This window comes from Apium graveolens, chromosome 1 (genome assembly GCF_009905375.1).
Source record: "Apium graveolens cultivar Ventura chromosome 1, ASM990537v1, whole genome shotgun sequence".
NCBI lineage: Eukaryota > Viridiplantae > Streptophyta > Magnoliopsida > Apiales > Apiaceae > Apium > Apium graveolens.
In genome coordinates, this window is record NC_133647.1 from 179,037,559 (window position 1) to 179,060,565 (window position 23,007).

At 33.6% G+C, this 23,007-nt stretch overlaps 3 protein-coding genes across 5 annotated transcripts; 1 reads left to right on the plus strand and 2 right to left on the minus strand.

Annotated features, from left to right (window-relative positions):
• Positions 1–1,505: 1,505 nt before the first annotated feature.
• On the minus strand, positions 1,506–5,770 carry LOC141672157 (protein trichome birefringence-like 2). 3 transcript variants are annotated; one of them, XM_074478667.1, is made up of 5 exons: positions 4,668–5,766; positions 3,447–3,654; positions 3,177–3,367; positions 2,784–2,942; positions 1,506–2,052 (listed from the first exon to the last, which is right to left on the minus strand). In XM_074478667.1, the coding sequence occupies exons 1-5, from the start codon at positions 5,585–5,587 to the stop codon at positions 1,719–1,721; spliced, it is 1,812 nt and encodes a 603-aa protein (XP_074334768.1). In that variant the 5' UTR covers positions 5,588–5,766; the 3' UTR covers positions 1,506–1,718. The 3 variants fall into 3 exon arrangements, with proteins under 3 accessions (XP_074334768.1, XP_074334776.1, XP_074334780.1); XM_074478675.1 differs by having other exon boundaries at positions 1,866–2,032; positions 4,668–5,770; XM_074478679.1 differs by having other exon boundaries at positions 1,937–2,070; positions 4,668–5,770.
• Positions 5,771–7,975: 2,205 nt separating this feature from the next.
• Positions 7,976–13,374, minus strand: LOC141672174 (protein NSP-INTERACTING KINASE 3-like). Its single transcript, XM_074478692.1, has 11 exons — positions 12,768–13,374; positions 11,899–12,031; positions 11,692–11,763; positions 11,397–11,540; positions 11,214–11,285; positions 11,024–11,083; positions 10,834–10,922; positions 10,590–10,739; positions 10,005–10,346; positions 9,224–9,615; positions 7,976–8,907 (listed from the first exon to the last, which is right to left on the minus strand). Exons 1-11 carry the CDS (start codon positions 12,868–12,870, stop codon positions 8,590–8,592), a joined length of 1,875 nt encoding a protein of 624 aa, XP_074334793.1. The 5' UTR covers positions 12,871–13,374; the 3' UTR covers positions 7,976–8,589.
• Positions 13,375–21,347: 7,973 nt separating this feature from the next.
• Positions 21,348–22,138, plus strand: LOC141712248 (uncharacterized). Its single transcript, XM_074515118.1, has 2 exons — positions 21,348–21,932; positions 22,016–22,138. The coding sequence occupies exons 1-2, from the start codon at positions 21,348–21,350 to the stop codon at positions 22,136–22,138; spliced, it is 708 nt and encodes a 235-aa protein (XP_074371219.1).
• The last annotated feature ends 869 nt before the right edge of the window (positions 22,139–23,007 follow it).

A 23,007-nucleotide genomic window follows, 5' to 3' on the forward strand; every position in this document is an offset into this window, starting at 1 on the left:
TTAATTAAAATCTAATTTAAATACTTCAATTTCATCCTATGCTTACTTTCCAAAATTATTAATTATATCAACTCAATCTTCTTTCATCCTCGTCGTGAACAACAGTATCTCCCTTATTTTTATGCAATAGGTAATAAGAATTTTGTAAGAATTGATATTTTGTTTTATATCTATTTAAGAGAATCTTTCCAATTTTGTAAATGAGTGCTACTTTAATGATTTTAAAGATTTATTGAAGAGGGAAGGATACCCAAATTAATTATACATGTTACATTAAATCTCACTTTTGATTGATATATTATTTCAATTAAATATAATTGTTGATTGGTCTTAGTTACTACATGTTGAGTGTAAATTGTAATTACCATCTAAAAATTGAGTCAAGCTGATGTCAACTTCTTTCCGTCAAATCCATTTTTTAATTTAACGGCACTGTCATTACTTGAAACTTGAATGGTGCAAATGAGTCCCCGATAACTTGATTAGTTTTTTGAAGTCCTCCAGTTAAGTTGTGAGCACTTTGATATTTAACCCAAAATTAAATAGTAAAAGACTATTTTGGATAATGATGCAATTATTCAAAATTAGAGTTCTTTCTAGTTGATCCGCTATTTAAAGGCACTAGGGATGTAACTTAATTTCTCCACTAGTTTTTCCGGCCATTGATATGTTATAGTTTCTTCGAGGTAAAACCTACTAATCTTTCAATGGATTAAGAAAAACATGGCAATTTGGAGTAATGAGTGATTAACTTCATGCCATGCTCCAAATTTAGACAATTTGTTTATGCTTTAGCCATCCGCATGGTCTGCTAATCAATATAGAGCTTTTTCATGCACTATATAGAAGATTTTGAAGATGAAGATTCTAAGAAGTTCTATCACATTGAGTATGATGAGGCTTTGGCTAATGTGTTGCAAAATGGCAAGTCACAGAAAGGCGATGAACTCGACTTATTCGAGTTTTCTTTATAGCTATTGTTTGGATTTCTATCTGCATATCACCATATGTTATGGTAATGTAATACCTGTGTGATTTTCTATGAGAAAAATATATCCTATCTATATATGAATAAAAGTTGAGTTTGCTAAGGTTCCTAATTACAAGAGTCTTGATATACTGGTGTTTGTATTCTACAATCAATTATTCAACTAGTACTGTTATTGAAGATTGAGAAAAATGTTTGTGTGTACATGAAAAATCTTGGTTTTGAAATTTGTTTTCCAAGGTCATGCTTGTCTCGATAAGCAGATTTATATTATAATCAGATTAATCGGAATTTCTTAAACAATTTCTTTACAAAATACAGATCCAGTTGCTTACATCTAGCTGAGCATTGAGGGGGATTTAGTTTTTCTTTCTTTATAGCTGGTCATAATATAACAATGAGATCATAAAATCACATCTGCAGCTCTTTTGTTGAAGGTTTAGTTTAAACAAGTTTCTCCTTGTCTGAATACTGTTGTTACAGGTTGCAGCATGTCATTCTAGGTTTAGCACTGTGATGAAACAATCACATTTGGAATTTATATTCACAAATACTGTGCAAACAAAAACTGCACAATGTGTTACTATCTGTTTATAAAATGGGACTTTTTATATATGATCATATATGCATGTACATCATAGTGAAGAAAGAACCACCACGAAGTTCAAACCTTTCACAGTTTGAGAAAACTGACAAGATCTCAGCCTCAAAACTTTATGAACCTGCACTCTCAGGCTTTCCATGATCCTGTTCCAATTTTCAAGAGAGAAGCATATAACAACTCATTCCAAGTGTCCGGTACTCCAGGCAAACACCAATGACTGCAATCTTCAGGATGCACCGCAGAATGCACCACAGCCTGTTCTGATCGGTAAATGGAAGGATGTGCATCTTTTCTGTAGTCTGTGAGCTTAGTAACATTTAGATATATAACTGGTGTTTTCATGTCTTGGATTACACGCTCCAGAGCTCTCATCTTTGAACGATATTTAATTAGGTGTATGTCGTGGATACTTGGCTCAGTTTCTTGATGACACTGACCTCCTGCATTCCAATTGCCTCCTCTGCATCACATTAAAAAACTATGGAATGCTAAACTATTGAGTAACCATAACAGATTTTGGACAGAAAAATATGTAGGCAAACTATTCTACAATTACTGGTATTAGTTTTAACAAAATGTTTTGGATAGCTGATATTACTCTTGCGAAAAACTTATCAAAAACCATATAAGAGAGTTAGCCTAAAGTACTAAAGAAATAAGGGAAAGCAGATTTACAATGGCTAAACAAAATTGACCATGACTAGGATCCAACAAACTTTATGATAGATCTATTAGATTCCAATGCACCAACAAAGCAAGGAAGACAAATTCAAAATATTACTCGGTACAGTTCAATATATACCAGGTTCATTTAGTAGTAGTTGAGTCTGCTGGAGACCACACACAGGCCTCTGACAAAAACAGCAGAGCGATTGTAAACGGAAGAAAGTAGGTTTTCAAGAATACAGTTTAACTCGAAACAACTCTCATAAAACAACTACAGCAGTAACACTGTTTGACAAGCATTACATAAAGAACAGGCTTATAAAATTTCCAATAAGCAAATATTAAGTGAATTTGTAAGCTGCATGGTTTGCTAAAGCAAACTTTTTTTAATTATTTAAATGCTATACATTGTATGACAAACATATATATCCAACAAAACAAGAACTTTTTCTATTTGTTAGACATAATATAATACAAGGATAAATAAAAGTGACCACATGCAACGCAGAAGGAACCAGTAATTACCTGAAATGGGTGGCTGAGTATCCCCTGAAGATAACCTGAGTTTTTTTCCTATCGATGTTTTTATCAACCCATCTAGCCCAAGTCTTCAGTGCCTTCCTGTAAGCATCATAGACCTTCAGATTTGTGTGTACAATATTACCTTCGTGGTAATAGTTTTGTCTGCAATATTAACAAACGAAAAAGATTAGTCAGATTTTTGCATCGTAAGGTGCTGGGAAGCAGCATAAGTCCTTTACTTTTTGTAAACTTTATATATACTACTTAATCCCCTCTTATCATATACATTCAGATTTCAAATTCTCAGGTGTGTGGTATACTGGTACATAATAATACTGCTGATAATATACGAAGAGACTGAGGAAAATAAAATGCAAATGAAGGAAGTGCATTAACCTTTTAGAGGTTTTATCATGCGACCACCAGTGCCCAGTGTTAAAGATCAAGTAATCAGCATTGCTATAGATTGAAGTGCTCTGATCCATTAGATCCAGGCTTAGTGTCTCTAAAGAACCATTCTTTCCCTCGAAAGATGACTCTCTGACAAGAAATCGAGAAGTTACAAAATCCACAGAGCAATCATAGTCCTACAAATAGAGCCAAAAGCAAAACTAATAAGACAAGACAGTAACTTGCTTTACATAAATGTGAAATGTCAATGCTTGCCTCAAATCTGAATGCATGGAATCCTTGATTTTTTAAATCTTTTTCCCCTGATATCTCCCGAACCCGTTTCTCATGAATTCGTGTCTTGTCCTTCACACTATGTCGAAGCATGCAGACAAGAGACTCCCACATATTCCTGTTCAGTGAGTCTCCAACGAAAACCATTTTTTTCCCTCTGAGTCTTTCCAAAAAGTCAGTCGCATTTAAACTGCAATGACGTACAGCAGACGACAGAGTGTAAATGTTAGCTATAATTTGGTAGGAGTATGCTAAGTTAAAAGAATAACTATATTAAGTGGAAGTTGCTATGATTTCAATCAACTTGTAGATTACGGAGACATTTGAGAAGTCCCGGATACAAATTGACAGATCTATGTTCAAAAACCAAATTGACAGATCTAAAAGGAAAGTAATAGTGTATTTACTAGAAGGTCAGTGTACAGTGTACACAACAACATCGTTCAAGGTGAGTTAACATTATCTCCCTGCTCTAAAGACTAAAACTTATTTATGTTCCCTATTAATGCTCCCACCTCAAGACTTTTACTACCTTCAGAAGACAATAAAAGATATTGAGTACTCATCGAACAGAAGATCTCTTCACCATGTTTCTTCAAAACCTGAACGGCTATCAGAGATATAACTATTACCCAAAAAATGATATGGGATTCAATATGGTGAGACATAGGATCTATAACTTATTGTCTATTTACACTATACCACTAAATATTGCCTCTTTTAATTAACATTAGGAAAGAAGTCTCTAGATTGATAGTTTACAAACTGGAGCTGCTATGCTATCTTTTCCCAGACTTGTCATTACAAATGTTAGAGGTCAAAGTTTAACTGACTATTTCATAACAATTTATTTCTAGATGATACAACTTTTTAGAGAGGAAAGTGGACTTGTCGAGATAAGTGGCAATATCCCAAATGTGTATATATAAGAATTAATATATTTAATATACAAGGACCGGCTAAAGATAGATGATACAACTCAAAAACTAGAGAGGCAAATGCACTTGACGAGAATCGAGATGAGTGGCAATATCCCAAAATCTGTATTCATAAGAATTGATTTATTTAACATACAAGGACTGCTATTAAATCTTAAGATTACATATCTACATTATTTGATAAATTAGCTTGTTTAGTACAAATCCATACTTGATTTTGAACAGGGGAAATTCAAATCTATTCAGAAAATTGAGATAGTATTACCTTGGGATATCACAACCATTTGGCTGCCATCTCCATTTTACAAACCCACTGTCTGGCCTCTTGTTAAGGTAACAATCAAAAACCGTATCAATGTGAGGGCAAGAACCTGCAGGATAATATGGCTTCGTATCGTCTCTCACCCATCTTCCATCAAATATATCACATTTTTCCAACGAAGTCTTCTGCATTTCCGCAATTTGTGATTGTTTTGTAATAGCAGTAACTTTCTCCGCAGAAACTACAGGAATCTTCACCTCAGGACTAGGAAGCAGTGCACCATTCTCTCCATTATCCAACAAATTATCAATCTTATCACCACTACTTGAAAAACTTGTTCCATTACCAAAACTCGAATCATCTCCGGAACCAACAGATTCACCTACAAAACTTCCATTGCCCTTCCCCTCCTCGAATTTTCCCTCAATACTTTCCTCAACAATCACATTTCTATTAGCAACAAAGCTCTCATTTTTAACAAAATAAGATGAATTGCCTAAAAGGGTATCCTCAAAATCACCTCCATTTCTGCTATCACTAACATTTTCACCTAAATCAGATGAATTTCTCAAAAGGGCATCCTCAAAATCACCTCCATTTCTACTATCACTAACAAAAGTCCCATTTTTAACGTCTGAAACATTAGGTTGTGGAGTCTCTCCATTTTGCATAAAATCAAAAGAACTAGTCAAATTTGTATCAGTAGCATTACTAAAATAACTAGAATTTGAACTTAAGCTATTAAACCCTTGAAAAATGGGGTTTAAAAAAGGAGTCTTGAATGAAACATTGAACAAAAACACAGTTAGTAAAAGAACTAAAACTACAAATCCAGAAAGTACCCTCTTTTGAGAGATGCAATGCGAGCAAACTGATATACAACTCCAGCTCTTTTCAACTCCATTTTTTAACCAAATGACCATTTAGCATCACACTCTTCAGCACATAAAAAGAATCACAGTAATGAACATTAGATACTTACACAAATATGCACACAGTGAATGCTTGCTATTTGTGTTTTTGTCGGTGTTGATATTTTAACTGACATGTTAAGTCAATGCTTTAGATTGGATCAGCTCATGTAAGCCCCGGAGCAACTCTAACAAGCTCCTAGATCAACACCTAAGTCTAACATTTACCCCTTACTCCGGAGTTTTAATTAAGAATGAAAGCAAGTGGTGGGCGACTAAAGTAATTTCAGTTGCATTTTTGTGCTTCCGAATTTTTAAAAGGAGCGAAAACAAGTGATAATGAATATAAATTTAACAAAGTTTCATTCCAAAACTTTCACTCCAAAAATGGGATGAAAGTATTTATCTCATCACCACTTACTTCCTTCCCTTTAAAAAATTCTGGAGCGAGGCCTTAGAAAAAATATAATGAAAATTAATTCCAGCAAACTCCTAAATTATTCTCAAATTTTTAGGAGTCAATATCTCCTAACAAGCTCCTAAATCAACACCTGTCAACATTTAGAAATAATATAATGAAAATTAATTCCAACAAACTCCTAAATTATTCTCAAATTTTTAGGAGTCAATATTTCCTTCTCAAACTTAAATTCTCTCTCCTCTTCTTATTTCATTTTTTATTAGTTATATATATATTCTTAATTTTATATCAACATAATTTTTCTTTATCCATTTTTTAAAATAAAAATTTATAATAAAAATTAATTTATGAGGTTTATGTAGATAAAAAATACGATAATATCTTATATAGTGTTTTTTGCTAACATAATATCTTATATAGTTCAAATTCAATATTTTATAATATTTTCGGAAAACAAATTAAAATATTTAAATTTCTCTTATGAAAACATATAAGAGAAGTCAGTGTTTAGTAGTGTTCAATTATAAATAACATGTGCATAGTTTTTGTGAAATATTTATGTTCAAAATATAAATAAAAGATAGGTGGAAATTAATTTGAGAAGGATTGTTGAAATGAGAAGGCAAATTATTATCTTAAGTTACTAATAGCTCATTTAATAATAATTTTTTTGAGCAGAGGAGCAAGAAACTCTTGAAGTTGCTCTAACTTGTAGTTGTAGAGCCTCTCATAATAATAAATAAATAGTTGTCTGAAATAATAATTAAATAATCTGAAATGTAAAAATAAAAAAATGTGTTATCTTATCTATCATGCTATTTTCTATAATAATTAGCTATACTTTGAAATTAATGTTCAGTTATTTTGTTAGAAACGAAATTGGAGAATTGAGAACATTTTCAATAGACTCTTCAAAGAAACTTTTAAACCAAAATATAAAAAACATGTCAAAAGATCAAGTTCCAGCAAGCTATCAGTGTCTCTTAAAAAGCCTCTTTTCTCTTCTCTATTTTGAGAACTTCTTAATTTATTTTTATTAATAAAATATTGATATGTACATGTTCCATTTCAAATATTTATTATGCACAATTTGAAATATAAACAAAATATAACTTAGAGGCAAAATAAAGAGTATTAGAGTATCTCCAACGGATTCTTAATTCATTTCCTAAATTTAATATAAAATATTAGATATTAGAAACTTAATATATTAATAACTATTCTCAACTCCAACAACATTCACTATATTCATTCTTTATATAATATTTAATTATTAAAAATTAACATTATTACTTAAAGTGAAGAAAGACAAAGTATTTGCTTCAAATATATATTATAAAATAAAAGTTAGAAGAGTAGAAAGGTTAGCTAAAAATAAGGATGGCCAAGAAAATCTTAGTGGATGTTAGTGATTTAAGGAATTACTCGGATAATGTTGGAGTAATCTTTTTCTCCATATTTCTTATACGGTTTATAATATATGCCAAGACACACAATAAACACTAACTCTCATGAGTTTAGTGCATTTTAATTGGTCACCCGCTGCATTTACAACTACACCAATAAAAATACACTAAACTCATAAAATTTAGTGTTTATTTGGACACACATTAGAAAGACTATTTCTTATATTACTCTCCACTTGAAAGACTTCAAATAGCTAAACTGTTGGAGTGACTCTTATTGGAGTTTGACACGAAAATCTATATACTAACTTATATTTAAGAGACCAATGAGAGACTGCTAGAGAGCAAACTTATATTTAAGAGATCAGTGAGAGACGGCCAGAGATGCTCCGAGAGAGTTCACATAGACAATTTCGAAGAATGAAATTGGCTACAAATTAATCCAAAGGATGAATACATGTTCGATAAGATTCTACAATTACTTCAATTATTTTACTAAAAAATTTGGTTTAGCTAATTTTACTTTCTGATGAAATAATCATAAACCATGTATGAGAAAGTTAGCCAATCACGGAAGAAAGAAGGATGAGCAGAATTTTCAATAGCTACACAACAGAGGACCCTGATTTGGATCCAACAAAATTTATAATAGACCTATTACTAGTATTCAATGCACCAAAACAAAAGAGGACAAAACATTACTCAGCACACTACCACAAATGCTGGGTTCATTCAGTAGCAGTTGAGTCTGCTGGAGACTACACACAGGCTTCTTTTGAACACCAACCTTTAGTACTCCGACTACAGCAGATAAGAGATTATAAACTGCAGAAAGTCATGCCGTTCAAGAATATTGTTTAACGCGAGCCAACTCCAATAGCCAACAACAGCATGAGTGTAAGTTGACAAGCATCATATAAAGAAACCTCGAGGAAACCATACTACTCCCTTGCTCCTGACCAGATGCAAGGCAGAATTTAACAGTAACTAGAAATTCTACAATTTTGATCGTTTAACATGCACCATTTATGTACAACAGATAAACTTGAATGCTTATACATTGGCTTCCCATCTCCGAATTTCTGTTTCTATGTCATAATACAAGCACCGCTTAGCAACACCAGTAAATGTTTCTCACTTTATAGTTTTACCAACATATAACTGAGATAAGAGCATAAATAGATTTGTCATCGAGGACCTGAAAGTTCCATTGCTTCAACCACGAGGGAAGATTCTTCTATGAAATCTGAATATCTTTCAGGAGTGGTTTCTGATGTCCTGTAACTTGGTGTTTCATCTCTTTGAGAGGCCTCCCATTTTTCGGCTAAACCGTCACCTTCCACCATGCGTAATACTTCCGACATTTTTGGACGATGCAAAGGATTAAATTGGGTGCATAAAAGTGCTACCTGCACAATCTCTTCCAACTCGATCTTATCGTAATCTTTCTTTAAATCTTTATCTATAATTAGGTCTAGCTTTCCATCTTGACGCAGCTTCTTAACCTGCAAGTAAGAAGAGATCAAATTGTGGCTATGTTACATCATTTACCCTTTCCATCTTCTTCGGTTTAAACGAATAGAATTGCTATGTTGATATAGCAAAATAAGTTTCATCTAACCATATCATACATAATGATTTGTACATCTTTAGATTACTTGTATGTGTACTTGCACTTGTCTCTGATGATAAACAATCAAGCTATTAGAAGGCTGTAAATTTCATTTTCTTATACTATGAAGTACAAGAGATTTTCATCTTTAAGATTATTGCTTACAAGTTACAGACAGAAATCCCATGAGTTCAAGATAAAGAACATACCCAATCAAGCATCACAACTTTCTGACTAGCTGCCCGACCAAAGTCCAAAGCTTTTTGACCTGTAATTAACTCAAGAAGCAAGATACCGAAACCAAAGACATCAGTTTTATCTGATGATTGACCAGTTGACAAATATTCCGGAGCAATGTGGCCAACAGTACCACGGACAGCTGTGGACACATGAGATTCTCGATGATCCAGTAGCTTCGCCAACCCAAAATCACCTACAACTGGCTCAAAGTCTTCATCCAACAGGATGTTGGCTGCCTTCACATCGCGATGGATTATTCTGGGGTCGCAGTGCTCATGTAGATAAAATAATCCCCGTGCCGTTCCTAAAGCTATCCGCTTTCGCCTTGACCAATCCAAGATTGGCATGCCAAGAACATGATCTGAAAATACAAGTCATACAACAGATTAGCATGAATTTAGTATTCTTTACAGACACATTCAAATTTATATTAATAACCTAGCAAAGGGCTATAAAGATTTAGGTTTTGGAGTTTGTGCTTAGTTACACGACTTTATACAACCCGAGACTAAAAGCTAGAAGATATCTTCTAACAAAGTGAACTTGCTCTAGCGGTACTTCCCTCGACCCCTTATATAGGAATCATATCAGAATGACAATGACCGGCTGTACCTTTTATAGTCAAATATTGGCATTTCTATGAAACAGCTGTTACTGAGAAGTGAGAACCCCGTTTCCATATTGAAATGCAGAGGATTACATTAAATGAAATTGCATTAAATGAGACTTACAATGACTTTTTGCACAAACCTCTTAATCTAGATGCCACACTCCCATTTACCATATATGGATAAACAAGAATCCGTTCAGTTTCAGTCGTGCAGAACCCCAAGAGGCGGAGAAGATTCCGATGAAGGGCCAAGCTTATCAGTTCTACTTCTGTCTGGAATTGTATTTCACCCCCTAAGGTATTATACTCCTTCAACCTTTTGACAGCTACTGTAGTCCCATCATTTAAGCAACCTCTATAGACGATACCAAATCCTCCTCTCCCTAAAATATTCTTTGAGTTGAAATGATCAGTTGCAGTTCGAAGTTCCTTGAAGGTGTACCTCCTTAAATGTCCCAAGCATACATCTGGATCATATTGATCTGCCAAAACAAACCCTTGCTAAAAATACATGAAAATTTTACTGGATAGTATACTTTCTCTGCGTCTATAAATATATGGTTTAATTTAAATGTTGACAGTTGAAGTGAATATTTTACATGTTTCTGAAGTTTAGCCATAGTTTAATGTATATATAGGATGTAAAATAGTCATAGAATTGGTAAGTATTAATCTTTAAAGATTTAATTAGATAAAGGACAAGTACAAAAGGACAAGGCACTGACCATGAACATCAAAAAAAATCTGTTGATTGCGCCTATATCGCCACCATACCAGGGACCCTATGATTATAATGATTAAAAGAGCGGCACCGAAACTTGTACCCATAGCAATAGCTATGTGGTGGTTGTCCTTTGCCCCAGAATCAGTTTGATCTGGGGAAGAAATAAAGAAATCATCAAGTTTGTAAGGAAAACTAACAGCTGACCAAGAGAAAAACAAAAAATTAAAGGATGTAATGATTTCTACCATCTGGCGGGAAGGACAAAGGCTTTTGATGTACAAGAGAGCAATTGTTTTCAGAACTTTCAGCACAAATTAAAGGATTGCCGATAATCCTGAAAATTAAGAATAACAAGACTTCAATATCTAACTATTGCATAGCTTATTCACGAGAATGCTACTTGAAAGAATAAAGAGATAGAGAAGGAAACCTCACCTGAAAGTTCTGGCAGACAAATTTGGCACAGGACCACTGAAATTGTTAAAAGACAGGTCCCTGAAAATATTTGAATGTGCTATAGTCAATTAATATGTCCGTTAGAATATTAAATCATTGAGTTACGCTCTTCAGTTTCTTCTGCAATCTGAATCAATACAAGTAGAGGAAATCAGACGAATGGACTTACACGAGAGTGAGACCACCAACTCCTGACAGAGATTCAGGTATCTTTCCAGCAAGACTATTGTTGTTCAGTCGCCTGCCTTGCTCAAAAGAAAATTTATCATGAAAGGAATCAATTCTTAACGACACCTCTGCTTCTCTTTTATACATGAATTATTGTCAATATGGAGAAAGTTTTGCAACTCACAAATAATGCAGGTTCTCGAGGTCACCAAACGAACTGGGCATTTCACCATGAAGCTTATTGGAGGAGAGATCGAGTGTTTGCAGTTTCTCCAATTTTCCTATAGAATCGGGAATGGAGCCAGAAATGGCATTATTCTGCATTAATCTACATATGTAAGAAAATCATCAGCTATAAATATCCATTGAATAATTTTGGTAGCAACTGAAACTGGTAGCTTTAAAAAAAAGGTAAGTGATGCAGAACGTGTCAACAATACACAACTAATTCAAGAATAAACCAATTTTTGTGAACTTACATTTGTTGCAAGTTAGTGAGGTTACTGATCCCCGGAGATAAGGTTCCTGACAAGCTCTGGCTAGGTAACCCTCTAATAAAGAAGAGGAAAGCATACAGATATAAGATTATTTTGAATAATCAAAGCGTCTAAGAATTTTCCATCAGATTTCTTCAGACATAATGGATGAACAAAAGTTACAGATGACAATAAGGTCAAGCAACTCACAGAGCAGAAACATAACCATCAGGAGAGCACGTGACCATTCTCCAACTGCAAGGATCCACAAACGTAATATCCCAATTCTCCAGCACATTGTGAGGGTCAATTAAGTCATTTTTTATGGCCATCAAGGCCACAACTGCATCAACATGGCAACACACACAGATAAGATTTAAGAACATTCATGTCAAAACAGAAATACCCAATCAACTGATATTATTAGAATCAAAAACTTTACAGCTACAGTTGTATTGACTTAAAATGTAATTTCCATGATTAAGTTACATATTTATTGCCAAGACATTTCGAAAACTTTCCAATTTTCAGGAGTTCTCATCGAAAAAGGCTATACCTTAAAAACCTACTTTGGAAATTTCATAGATATTATGTAGGGAACAGGGGTAAGGAATGCGTACCACACCCTCTCCGGAAGGTATACATTGCTTTCGAGGCACATCCGAGCATGTTTGGTTCAGTTTACATATGTATCATGTTATGCCCCAAAATCTCTTCTTACACAACTTACTCATCTTAATATTGGAAATTATTATGCAAATTTGGAAATTAGTGACATTCAGTGAGAAGCTATGTATGTAGAAGACAAGAAAGTGAACTTTGCAAACACAGCAACAAACCCAAAAAAAATCACCAAAATCATCAATAAGCACATAAATACACAGATACACAAAATTATTCACATGTAATTGTTAATTAATGAACAGCATAAGGTTGACAAATAAGTAGAGAATAATTAAAAAGGCAAGGGGGGGCGAGAGAGAGGGCGAGAGAGGGAGAGGGAGGGCGAGGGCGAGGGGGGGGAGAGAGAGAGAGAGAGGGGGGGGAGAGAGCGAGAGAGAGAGAGAGAGAGCGCAAACCTTCATAGTTTACTCCAGAAGGAGAAAGAGAAGCAGAAGAGCCTTGCAACAATACCAAAACCAACAAGCCTACTCCACAGAAAAACCCCCTCAAAATCTCCATTCTTTCTTACAAAACTTCACTTTCTTTAGTATCTAAACATGATCATTTGTATCAAAAACATACCACCACCTTAGTATTGCCTTATCTAAACATCATCTCACACCAAAACTACAAGTAAGCCCGAGAATCAGCATCCATTAAAGAAAGCCCACCACTGCTATACTTGGAACTATATCTTTTAACTTTAGTATCTAACTAGTAACTACTCCAAAACTCAAGTGGCACAAATGTAAGTATATTATATAAAAAACAGAAGGACCCCAGATGATAAAGTAGCAGCAGTCTTGTGAGTATACAAAAAGAAACAAAAAGAGAATTTTTTTGAAAGAAACATATATACTCTACTTATGATGTAGTATAATTAATATTAAACCTGAATTTCTGGGTGCATTGAGATCTGTGAAAACCTAGTGCTCTGGCTAGCTAGCTCAATGTTTTATTTTAATTTGTACACTGTTGGAGTATGATTCTAACCATGCCCACAAGTTGTTTCCTGATCCTACTTTACTGTACAGTACTAGTTTCAAGATTGTACAATATGTTTCTGTATGTGCAGGATACATACAACACAAACAGGTCATGCACGCAAACAGCCAAAAGCTTGACACAACAGCTGCACTGTAAAATGCAGTTTAAATTATTGGGTTTCAAATTCAAGTAGCAAGCATATATGGGTCTGAAATTTACCCATTTTATCGATTAATAAAATATTGTAGATTTGAATTTTAAAATTCGACCAATCACTACATTATACTCCCTCTGTCCCTCCCATTTGTTTACACTTTCCTTTTTTGGATGTCCCATCCAATTGTTTACATTTCAAAACTTTCCAAAAATAGTAAGATTTTTATAATTTTTAAAATAACTACATCCACTACTTCTCTCCACTATACCCACTTTATACATATAATATTAATCGGTCCCACTACTTTACTCACTTTTTTAACTTTCCTCCACTATTTTATCATTTTTCTTAAACTCCGCGCCCCACCCAAATGTAAACATTTGGGAGGGACGGAGGGAGTATATATCTTAATTTGATATATCAATTTAATAATCAAATATTATTATAATTCTTAAATATCTCCGATTCATATCTCGATTAATGATTTGGACTATACATCTATCTCATTTATTTCTATACATTCTTTTTATCTCTCATTAAATTTTATACATTTTTAAACTTATCAAAAATAGTAAAAATTTAATAATATAAAACTCAACTACATTCACTAACTTTTCTCACTATACTCATTTTATTCATTAAATATTAAATATTAATTGATCTCATCGCTATACCCAACTTTATACTTTTTTCTTACTATTACTATCTTACCAAAAATAACATTATTTTATTATATTTCTTGTCCTCAATATCCATATCATTTGTATATAAATGATTGAGAGGGAGGGAGTAATTATTTAATTAGCCACTATAAGATGTCTATATCAATGAGTATCTATCATCCTTGTTTAAGAACACTGATAGCAAGTAAAACTACTCAATACACGGAAAATTGAGGGAAGCAGTTTCATAGTTAATACTCTTTATTTTGCCAAATTCATAGTTAATACTTAATACCCCTAACAAATAAATAAATGTATTATTTCCAAAAAAATTAACCGTGTCTTTATTATTTCCAAAATTTTTATTAAGTGGTATGTATTTATTTTTATTTTTTTTTAAAAAGTGGTATGTATTTATCATTCTCAAATCTCATTCGTCAACAATTTAAACGTTCTGTAAACAAATATTATTGCATGTAAACGGGCTCGACCATGTAATAACAAATTCTTAGGGAAATAATTATGGATACTAATAGGGGAATTATTTATTTTGAAATAGTGAGCGCAGTGAAAAGATGGGTAGGCAGGAGGGGAGAAGAAAGGCAAGACCAAAAAGCAAAAGCAAAAAGTAGGACAAACAGCTCACGTGCTTGGCTTGTCTCAATCTCTGTTGTGTCCTTCTTGTCATCCCCCCCCTCCAAACGTATTCTTTTGCTGCCGAGGATATGCCCGTTTTCTGTGATTGTTGCAAATCTGAATACATTTCTTCCCATTTTTAATAAATAAAAAAAAAAACACAAGGTTTCTATAGTTTGTCTCATTTTTCTTATGGCTAATTATCCCCCTCCCCGTCTAATTTCACTGAAATACACTCATCATAATATTTCATTACGATAAAAAAGCGCTAATAACTAATAACAATATTTCATTACAGTAAAAGACTGTTATTGCAATGAAATGCTCATCCAACTATAGCTAGAAACGCTCATTCTTTCTATTTACCCCTTTCTCCTCTTATGTCTTACGAGTGAAGTCCAACGAACCCGACGAAGTGGTAGAAATGAAGAACTCTGTTGCAGGTTTTGGTGGATAATATAAGTGGGAGCATTTATTAAGAGACAGGGTACATCTATGATTTTTTTATCTATACTTTATTATAATAAATAAAATATTAAAAATTTGGTGATCGATTAATATTTATTAAAATTATTTTATTATTCCTATTAATTTATTTATATATATACATCTATCTATATTATTATATTATAATAGACGAAATATTAAAAATTTGGTAGTCGATCGGTAAATACTTGGTGAAATTACTTAATTATCCATATTTAATGATTTCATTTCTAAATATTGGGTTGATCAATTCTAATTTTAATTGATATTAAAGTCAAATTTTTCTACTGTTTTACCAATTTCAATTCTACTTTATATCGAACTCTATATCATTATAATTTATATTAAATTCAACTTCTTCTACCAATTTATATTTTAATTTATATCGAGTTTTATATTATTTTAATTTATTATTTCAGGCTAAATTAATAAGCAAACTAAATATAATTATTGAGATTTAGTTAATATGGCATGTGAATCGGGTTAAGATAAATAATAATATTATCAGTTCTCCTAAAAAAATTATACAAATGAGTTTGGATAAACAAAATAATATATTTTATTTATTCAAGATAAAAAAATACATTATACAATTGATTCAGACTAACACAAAACTAAAATAAAAAAAATTCGACCAACAAAAATAAAATAATATATACTAATTAATCGGTCTAAAACAAAATTATCTTATTGATCCACACTTAAAAAAATAAAATTAAACTAAAAATAATTAGTTTGATTTGGTCGATGTATTGGACATCGGGTTAAAATAAAATAATATAAACCACTGATCCGAGATAAATCAAATTAATATTAGACTAAGTATAATTCGTATCCTATTGATGTGAACTAAAAATCAAATTTTAATTAAAACATAAATATTTTTTTTTAAAAAAAATACACATAAAATTATCAATAAAACTAGATCGTTCTATCAGTAATATTGTCTTTTTCAAATATCTTTCATAAAATTACTGTTAATCGATTAAGTAATCAACATGCTAAAATAATATTTTTTAAGGTCCCAACATAATGAAGACATTATATTTTTACCCTCAATAAAATAATAGTTTCGTTAATATTTCCCTCCTTACCAATACTATCACTTTAAATAAGTTCAAATGTTCTAAAAAGTTATGAAAATATACATCTATTAATATAATTATAATAAAATCATATTATTTAAAGTTTTAAATGAACAAAATTGAAAATTGAATTCTAAATTTTTAAACAAATTATATAATATTAAAAAAATATGTGCGATACGTGTATCGCACGGATTTTAAGTTAGTATTTATAATTCAAATTAAATTAAAATCATATTATAATTAAAATTATATAAAAATATAAAAGAAGGCTACTTTTATTGATTCAATACTAAGCCCAAACAAATATAAAGCACCCGAACTAAACTTTCAAGTCTATTAAAATTACCACCAACAATTGACACTTACATTCCTTTGTGGAATCACTTGCTTATTTTTACTTAATTATTTTTATTATAATTTGATATTAAGTTTACTTTTTTTTATAATTCTAATTATATCTTATTTTTTAATACGAAAAAGAATTCTAATTATATTATGTTTGAGAATACGCGTATATAAATAATTCGAATTCAAACAAATCTTTATCACCTAGATAAAAGACGAAATAATTAAAATTTTGTTGATAATTATCATTCGGATGATATTATATTTATCTAACTATTCTTACTTAATTATCTCATTATTTTTATTTAATTATTCATATTAGTTCTAATTAGCATCTAAATCATTTACCCTTACTAACTAAAACAATTGTTTACCAGGTCAACTTAAGCACTAACACACGAATGTCTCTCACACTAAATCACTACAAAAAATCGCTTCAATTCCTGATAAACTTTGTTGTACTTTGCTTAAATTACAACCGCTATATTTTTTTTAAAATCAAGTTTATAATTAGATATAATAACAACAATTATTATATACATTAGTTCAAGATTTAAATCTAATCAACAACTTAAATAAAATAAAATTAAAATATTTTAATTAGAACATAAGACCTATTTAATTAGGCCAAGTATATATTTTTTATAATCAAATTATATTAAATACTATTAAAATACAATGAAAGATAAATTCGATTATACTCTTTCGAACAGACTTAATTTTTTAATAATTATAACCACTATAATATTAAAAAATAGGTAAAATAATAATTATTTAAAACAACGGTGCATCGCAAAGATTTTAGATTAGTGTCCCCTAAAATAAAAAAAAATAACTTTTGTTATGTATTAAAGTTTTTAAAAGTATAAAAGTGCCTTTCAAAAATTTTCCCGCGTTTTTACCCAAAAATTTCGCCAATATTTCTGTCATATAATAAATAACAAACTTCCTATATATATTATGAGACCTCACGTGCATAAATATACGCCCACAAATCAAAATCCGCCACCTATTTGGCACGTCATTTGATAAAATATCATATAAAGTTTTTGTGAAAACCCGTACTACTCTTTTAGCATTTCAAATAACTACTTTTGCATTTTTTTTGAATTTTTGAAGTAATTTGAAGTATTTAATGAAGATTTCCTAAAGCGCATTAAATCCTTTGATTTTGTAGTAGTTATTCATAAATCAATAAATCTTTAAAGATCTTGTACCATCTGAACTCTGAAAATATAGTTTTAAAAATATGGCGATACTGAAATTGGCATTAAAGTCAATGATCAAATTTTGTTCCTAAAACATTAGAATTCATTCACTACCAAAAAGTCCTGTCCTAATTTATGTATTAAATCTCGACCCAGTACACATGTGGAAAGTTGAAAACTGTCAAGATGTGGCCTGCTACCCCAGTAAAGCAAAAGTTATTAATTGGGGCTTTCAAAGTGAAAACTATTGACAGCCCAAAAGAAAACAAGAATGCTACAAGTTTTTTTCAGATAAAGGATACCTTTTGTAAAGGATACCCCTAGAAACATAAAATTTGACTCCCCGAAAGATTACAGCCCCATTCACAATCAACGCACCATTCAGAATTATATAAATCCAGCTTATAAAATTACTAATCCTCGTTTCAAAATCAAAAGAAAATCAAGGATAGAGCTTTCTTCTGATATTCCAATGTACTTAAATTCCACTCTTATACATTTTTTTATTATTGTCGAAAATTATTTATAATCAAATTATAAACAAGCAAACCCCCATCTAGCTAAATTTTGTAGTATAATTTTATAAAAACATAGTTTTGCCTTCTCTCAATCTCTTGTTGTCCACTTGTTGTGCACAATCACGACATAATAAGGAAAAATGTTATTTTTAAAGTAAATTTTTTGTTATTCGAAAAAAAAGAGTGATAATAATAATTTGTCCCCGCATTCACAATAATCATGTTTTAACAAGATTAAGACAACGTTAATTTGGTAATTTCAAATTCCATTGTTCCGAAGACAAAAAAAACAAAAATCATTTCCCCATAACAATCGAAAACTTTATTAACAAGACAAGCAACTTTTCAGCACTAATACCCAACTTGTGCTAACCGATCGGTTTATCCGATTTTAATCATTCATATTTTTTACTCAATCACCTTCATAACCCTCGTAATGTTTACAATCGTTTCTGATCTTTTTACTTTATATCTCCTATCTATTAATCTGAATTAATGTCTCCCATCTATTAGTTTGAATTAATGTCTTTTATAAGGATGATTGTAAGCTACGTAAAGGAGAAGTAACCTCAGACGTTGTTGGCTATGGGCTCAATACGGCCCACTGAATGAATGCCCATTTGACAATTATGCTATTGCGCCCAAATACCTGGCAAAATGGGTCTGAATCCGAAAAATCGAACCGAAATCCGATCCGAGATCCGATAATTATCCAAAAACAGATTTAAACCGGTTCGAAAAATACCTGAACCGAAAATTTAACCGAAAATGATCTGAAATACAAGATCCGATTATAATTTGGAACCGATTAAAACTGAATAATATATTACCCGAACCGAATATGATTCTAAATAAGCAAAATTTATACTTTAAATAATTTTATATTTATGATAACATACTTATTTAATCATATTCTTTTGTAAAAGTACATTATATTACATTAAAAATACTAAATTAAATAAAAAATATATTTTTAAATCTCAAAAATTGAAAAATTAAATAATTTATGATCCGAAAATATCCGAACAGAATTTTGTCCGATCTTAATCTGAATTTTATCCGATTTTAATCCGAATTAGACCCGAACCAAATCACATCCGATCCGAATGGTCTTCAAATATATCGTAATCCGAAAGTAGATCTGATCTGAAATAGATCTGATCCGAAACCGAACCAGTTATCCGAATTGCCAGGTTTAGGCCCAACAGGTCCAGGAACCAAAGGCCCAGTCAGCTCAGCAGATTGAGGCCCACTTCTACTCCAACTGTTGGGATTACACAATCATAACGCCCCCTTTTCACTCCTCTTCATTATTAAGGTGTAACAGACGAAGCATTAATGGGGAAATCGGGTATAAAACCCTTGGGAAAGTAAGAAAAACACACACGCATTCTCTCAAACACTCTCTACTTTCTTGTATTCCTCAAACCCACTGTACAACCAGATTCTCATTCTCACGCCGGAAGTGAATCGGGGGGATAATCCCTCACATTCTCTTCCCTTTCAGGTAGCAGCCAAAGGCCGTTCCTTGGAGACTGAAGACTGTTCATTCAGATCGAAGAACATCTGAGCGTAACATTTGGCGCCGTCTATGGGAACTACAAGAATTACAAACGAGATATCGAGACAATGACAAACATAATTCATGAGCACTCACCACCACCTGGTTTCCCTCCTCACGACGGGGGACATGCGTCCTCCCTGGTGGACGCCGATGGAGTCATCAATTGACCCCCGAAGAAGAAGGCTTGCTCCTCAAGATCCCGACAGAAAAGCTAGCCGCGGAGAAGGGAAAGGCAAAAGATGACCAAACCGATAAAGAAGCAGAGGCTCGGGCGAAGCGAAGAGTGGTTGATGCATTACGACTGAAAGCCCTGCAGCTCCAGAGGGAAGAAATTGAGCCACATGAGAAAGCATTGCAGGCTGATGAACCAGATAAAAACACCAAACACAAGAAATACCGTAAGGGGTATGACGAAGAAGATGAGTCTGACTCTGATTGGCACCCCAGAAGGAAGCGGACGAAGCAACACTTTTCATCTGATTTGGACGAAGAGCCTGATGGGTCCCGGATCAGACTCACTCACTTGGAAAAAGCTATGTTCGGCGACAGAAGGGTTGATCGAGAACCGACCGTGACAGAAGAAATTGAGTGGTATCGACCCCCCCTCAGGCGAGGGAAGAAAATTCCCAAAGATGAATGAGTTTAATGGGAACAGCGGTCCAGAGGACCATTGCAAAAAATATGAGTTGTTGATGATTGGGATGGGGCATAATGAATCATGCTCTGTAAAATGTTCAATACCTATCTGAAAGGATCGGCCTCGATGTGGTACAAATCCCTCAAACCCAGGTCCATCGGGTCGTATGAGCAGCTGAAGAGAAAGTTCTTAAAGTACTACTCACATCTATACCGAAAGGAGAAGGATACTACGGCCCTAGTCCACTGTAGACAGAGGGCGAACGAAGAACTATGGGATTATTTGGCTCGGTTCAAGGAAGAAGCTAGAATGGTCACAAATCTGGACAAAGTCAAAGCTATATGCATCCTTACGGCGGGGTTGTACCCCTACAAAGGTAAAAAACTTCGTCCATGTCTTTACGATTTCCCCGCAAAATCCCTAAATGATATATATGTGAGGGGTGAGAACATTCGGCGGAAGATGGAAAATATTGGGGGTTACAAAGATTCCCGAAGGGATGACCGATCGAAGCGAGCAGAAAGGTATGAAAGCTCAAGATCGGGGAATGACTGAAAGGATAGTAGAAAAGAAGGAAGAAAAGAAACTGATTGTGGGGCCGAATGACGCCAAGATAGAGGTTTGGCTATATTCACCCCTCTTAATGCACCAATCTCCAAGATTCTCCATGAGATCAAGGGCAAGCCTGAGTTCGTTCGACCGACAAAGATGAAAGTCTCAAATTATAAGAAGAACCCCGACAAGTATTGCGATTATCACAGAGATAAGGGGCATACAACTGATGAGTGCTACCATCTCAAAAAGCTTATTGTGCGAATGATCAAAGAAGGAAGACTTAATCAGTTCGTCCGAGATTTGAGGGACATAATAGGCCCGAAGGACAATCAGGAGGAGCCAGAGGCTGAGGAGCCCGAAGGAAGAGACATGATAAGGGGCGAGCTAAAGACAATATCTGGGGACAGTTTGTTGGATAGAGATAGTAAGACGGTGAAGAAAAAATACGCACGACAAGTGTACAACCTTTATCAGTTCGGCCAGGAAAAGGCCCACATGCCTATGACTTTTAGTACGGAGGACTACGAGAACGTCATTCGACCGCATGAAGACCCCCTGATCGTCAACCCTCTCATTGTGCAGAATAAAATTTGGAAGGTGCTTGTGGATACTGGCAGTTCGGCCAACATATTATTCCACATGACTCATTGTAAGATGTATTTGGCAAGAGAAAAAATAAAGCCTTGCAACGAAGCACCTCTCTACGCCTTCGGGGGACACCCGATATACAGTTTGAAGGTACGATAACACTTCCCGTCCTTTCGGGTAAATTGCCATATACTATTGAAAAGCTAGTAAAGTTCTATGTGATTTGGATCGAGAGTCCGTATAATGCTATTCTGGTAAGAGCGTTCCTGTCAACCTTCGAGGCAGTAGAGTCTATACCCCATCTCAAGCTTAAATTTCCAACTGAGAAAGGGGCAGGAGAGATGAGGGGCGATTAGAAAACCGCCTGAATTATAATGTTGGAGGACATCAAGAAAGATCAGGCCTATGAGAAGCCAAATGAAACTGAAAAGAGAAAAAGAGCCGAAGTAGAGCCTGATGGGAGTAGAGAAACCCTGAACATCGAGTTAGAAAAGTTCATGGCATATCTTTCAAGTCTGATCGCCGAGCCAGCCGCCGAAACCGAAGAGGCTGAGTTATATGCGGGCCATTCGGACAAAATGGTTAGAATTGGGAGAAATATGGAGAAAGATCTAAAGGAAAAGATTATTGCGGTGATTCGGCAGTAGCATGATGTGTTCTCCTGGGGGCCAGAAGATATGCCTGGTTTGGATCCAAAGACGGCTAAACATTGCCTTAATGTGCAGCACGAGGCTAAACCGGTGAAGTAAAAAAAGAGGACTTTTACAGTCGAACGACAGAAGGTAATTGAGGCCGAAGTGGAGAAGTTATTGGAAGCTAAGTTTATAGAGGAATTTGAATACCCTGACTGGTTGGCTAACGTGGTGGTCGTTAAGAAATCCAATGGAAAGTGGAGGATGTGTGTTGACTACATGGATCTCAATGAGGCTTGTCCGAATGATCACTACCCCCTACCCAGCATTGACCAACTGATAGATGTCACGGCTAGATATCAGGTACTTAGTTTTCTTGATGCTTTTTCTAGTTATCATCAAATTTTTATGAACAAAAAGGTTATGCCCAAGACAACGTTCATAACTCCGAAGGGACCTTATGCTTATATCAAAATACCCTTCGGACTTAAGAACGCTGGAGCCACATTCCAACGAATGATGATTAAAGTGTTCAAGGAGCAGATCGGTCGGAATATGGAGGCTTATGTGGATGATATGATCGTAAAGTCCCT

What these genes read in the sequence shown, in the direction of transcription:
- LOC141672157 (XM_074478667.1), bottom strand. Translation starts at nt 5,587, where the DNA reads ATGGTCATTTGGTTAAAAAATGGAGTTGAAAAGAGCTGGAGTTGTATA. An exon ending in AATGGTTGTGATATCCCAAG is followed by an intron (nt 3,655 to 4,667) that starts GTAATACTATCT and finishes ACGTCATTGCAG; the next exon opens with TTTAAATGCGACTGACTTTT. An exon ending in TCCATGCATTCAGATTTGAG is followed by an intron (nt 3,368 to 3,446) that starts GCAAGCATTGAC and finishes CTCTATTTGTAG; the next exon opens with GACTATGATTGCTCTGTGGA.
- LOC141712248 (XM_074515118.1), top strand. Translation starts at nt 21,348, where the DNA reads ATGAAAGTCTCAAATTATAAGAAGAACCCCGACAAGTATTGCGATTAT. An exon ending in ACCCGATATACAGTTTGAAG is followed by an intron (nt 21,933 to 22,015) that starts GTACGATAACAC and finishes ATTTGGATCGAG; the next exon opens with AGTCCGTATAATGCTATTCT.
- LOC141672174 (XM_074478692.1), bottom strand. Translation starts at nt 12,870, where the DNA reads ATGGAGATTTTGAGGGGGTTTTTCTGTGGAGTAGGCTTGTTGGTTTTG. An exon ending in TTCTGGAGTAAACTATGAAG is followed by an intron (nt 12,032 to 12,767) that starts GTTTGCGCTCTC and finishes ATGTTGATGCAG; the next exon opens with TTGTGGCCTTGATGGCCATA. An exon ending in CTCGAGAACCTGCATTATTT is followed by an intron (nt 11,286 to 11,396) that starts GTGAGTTGCAAA and finishes TGAGCAAGGCAG; the next exon opens with GCGACTGAACAACAATAGTC.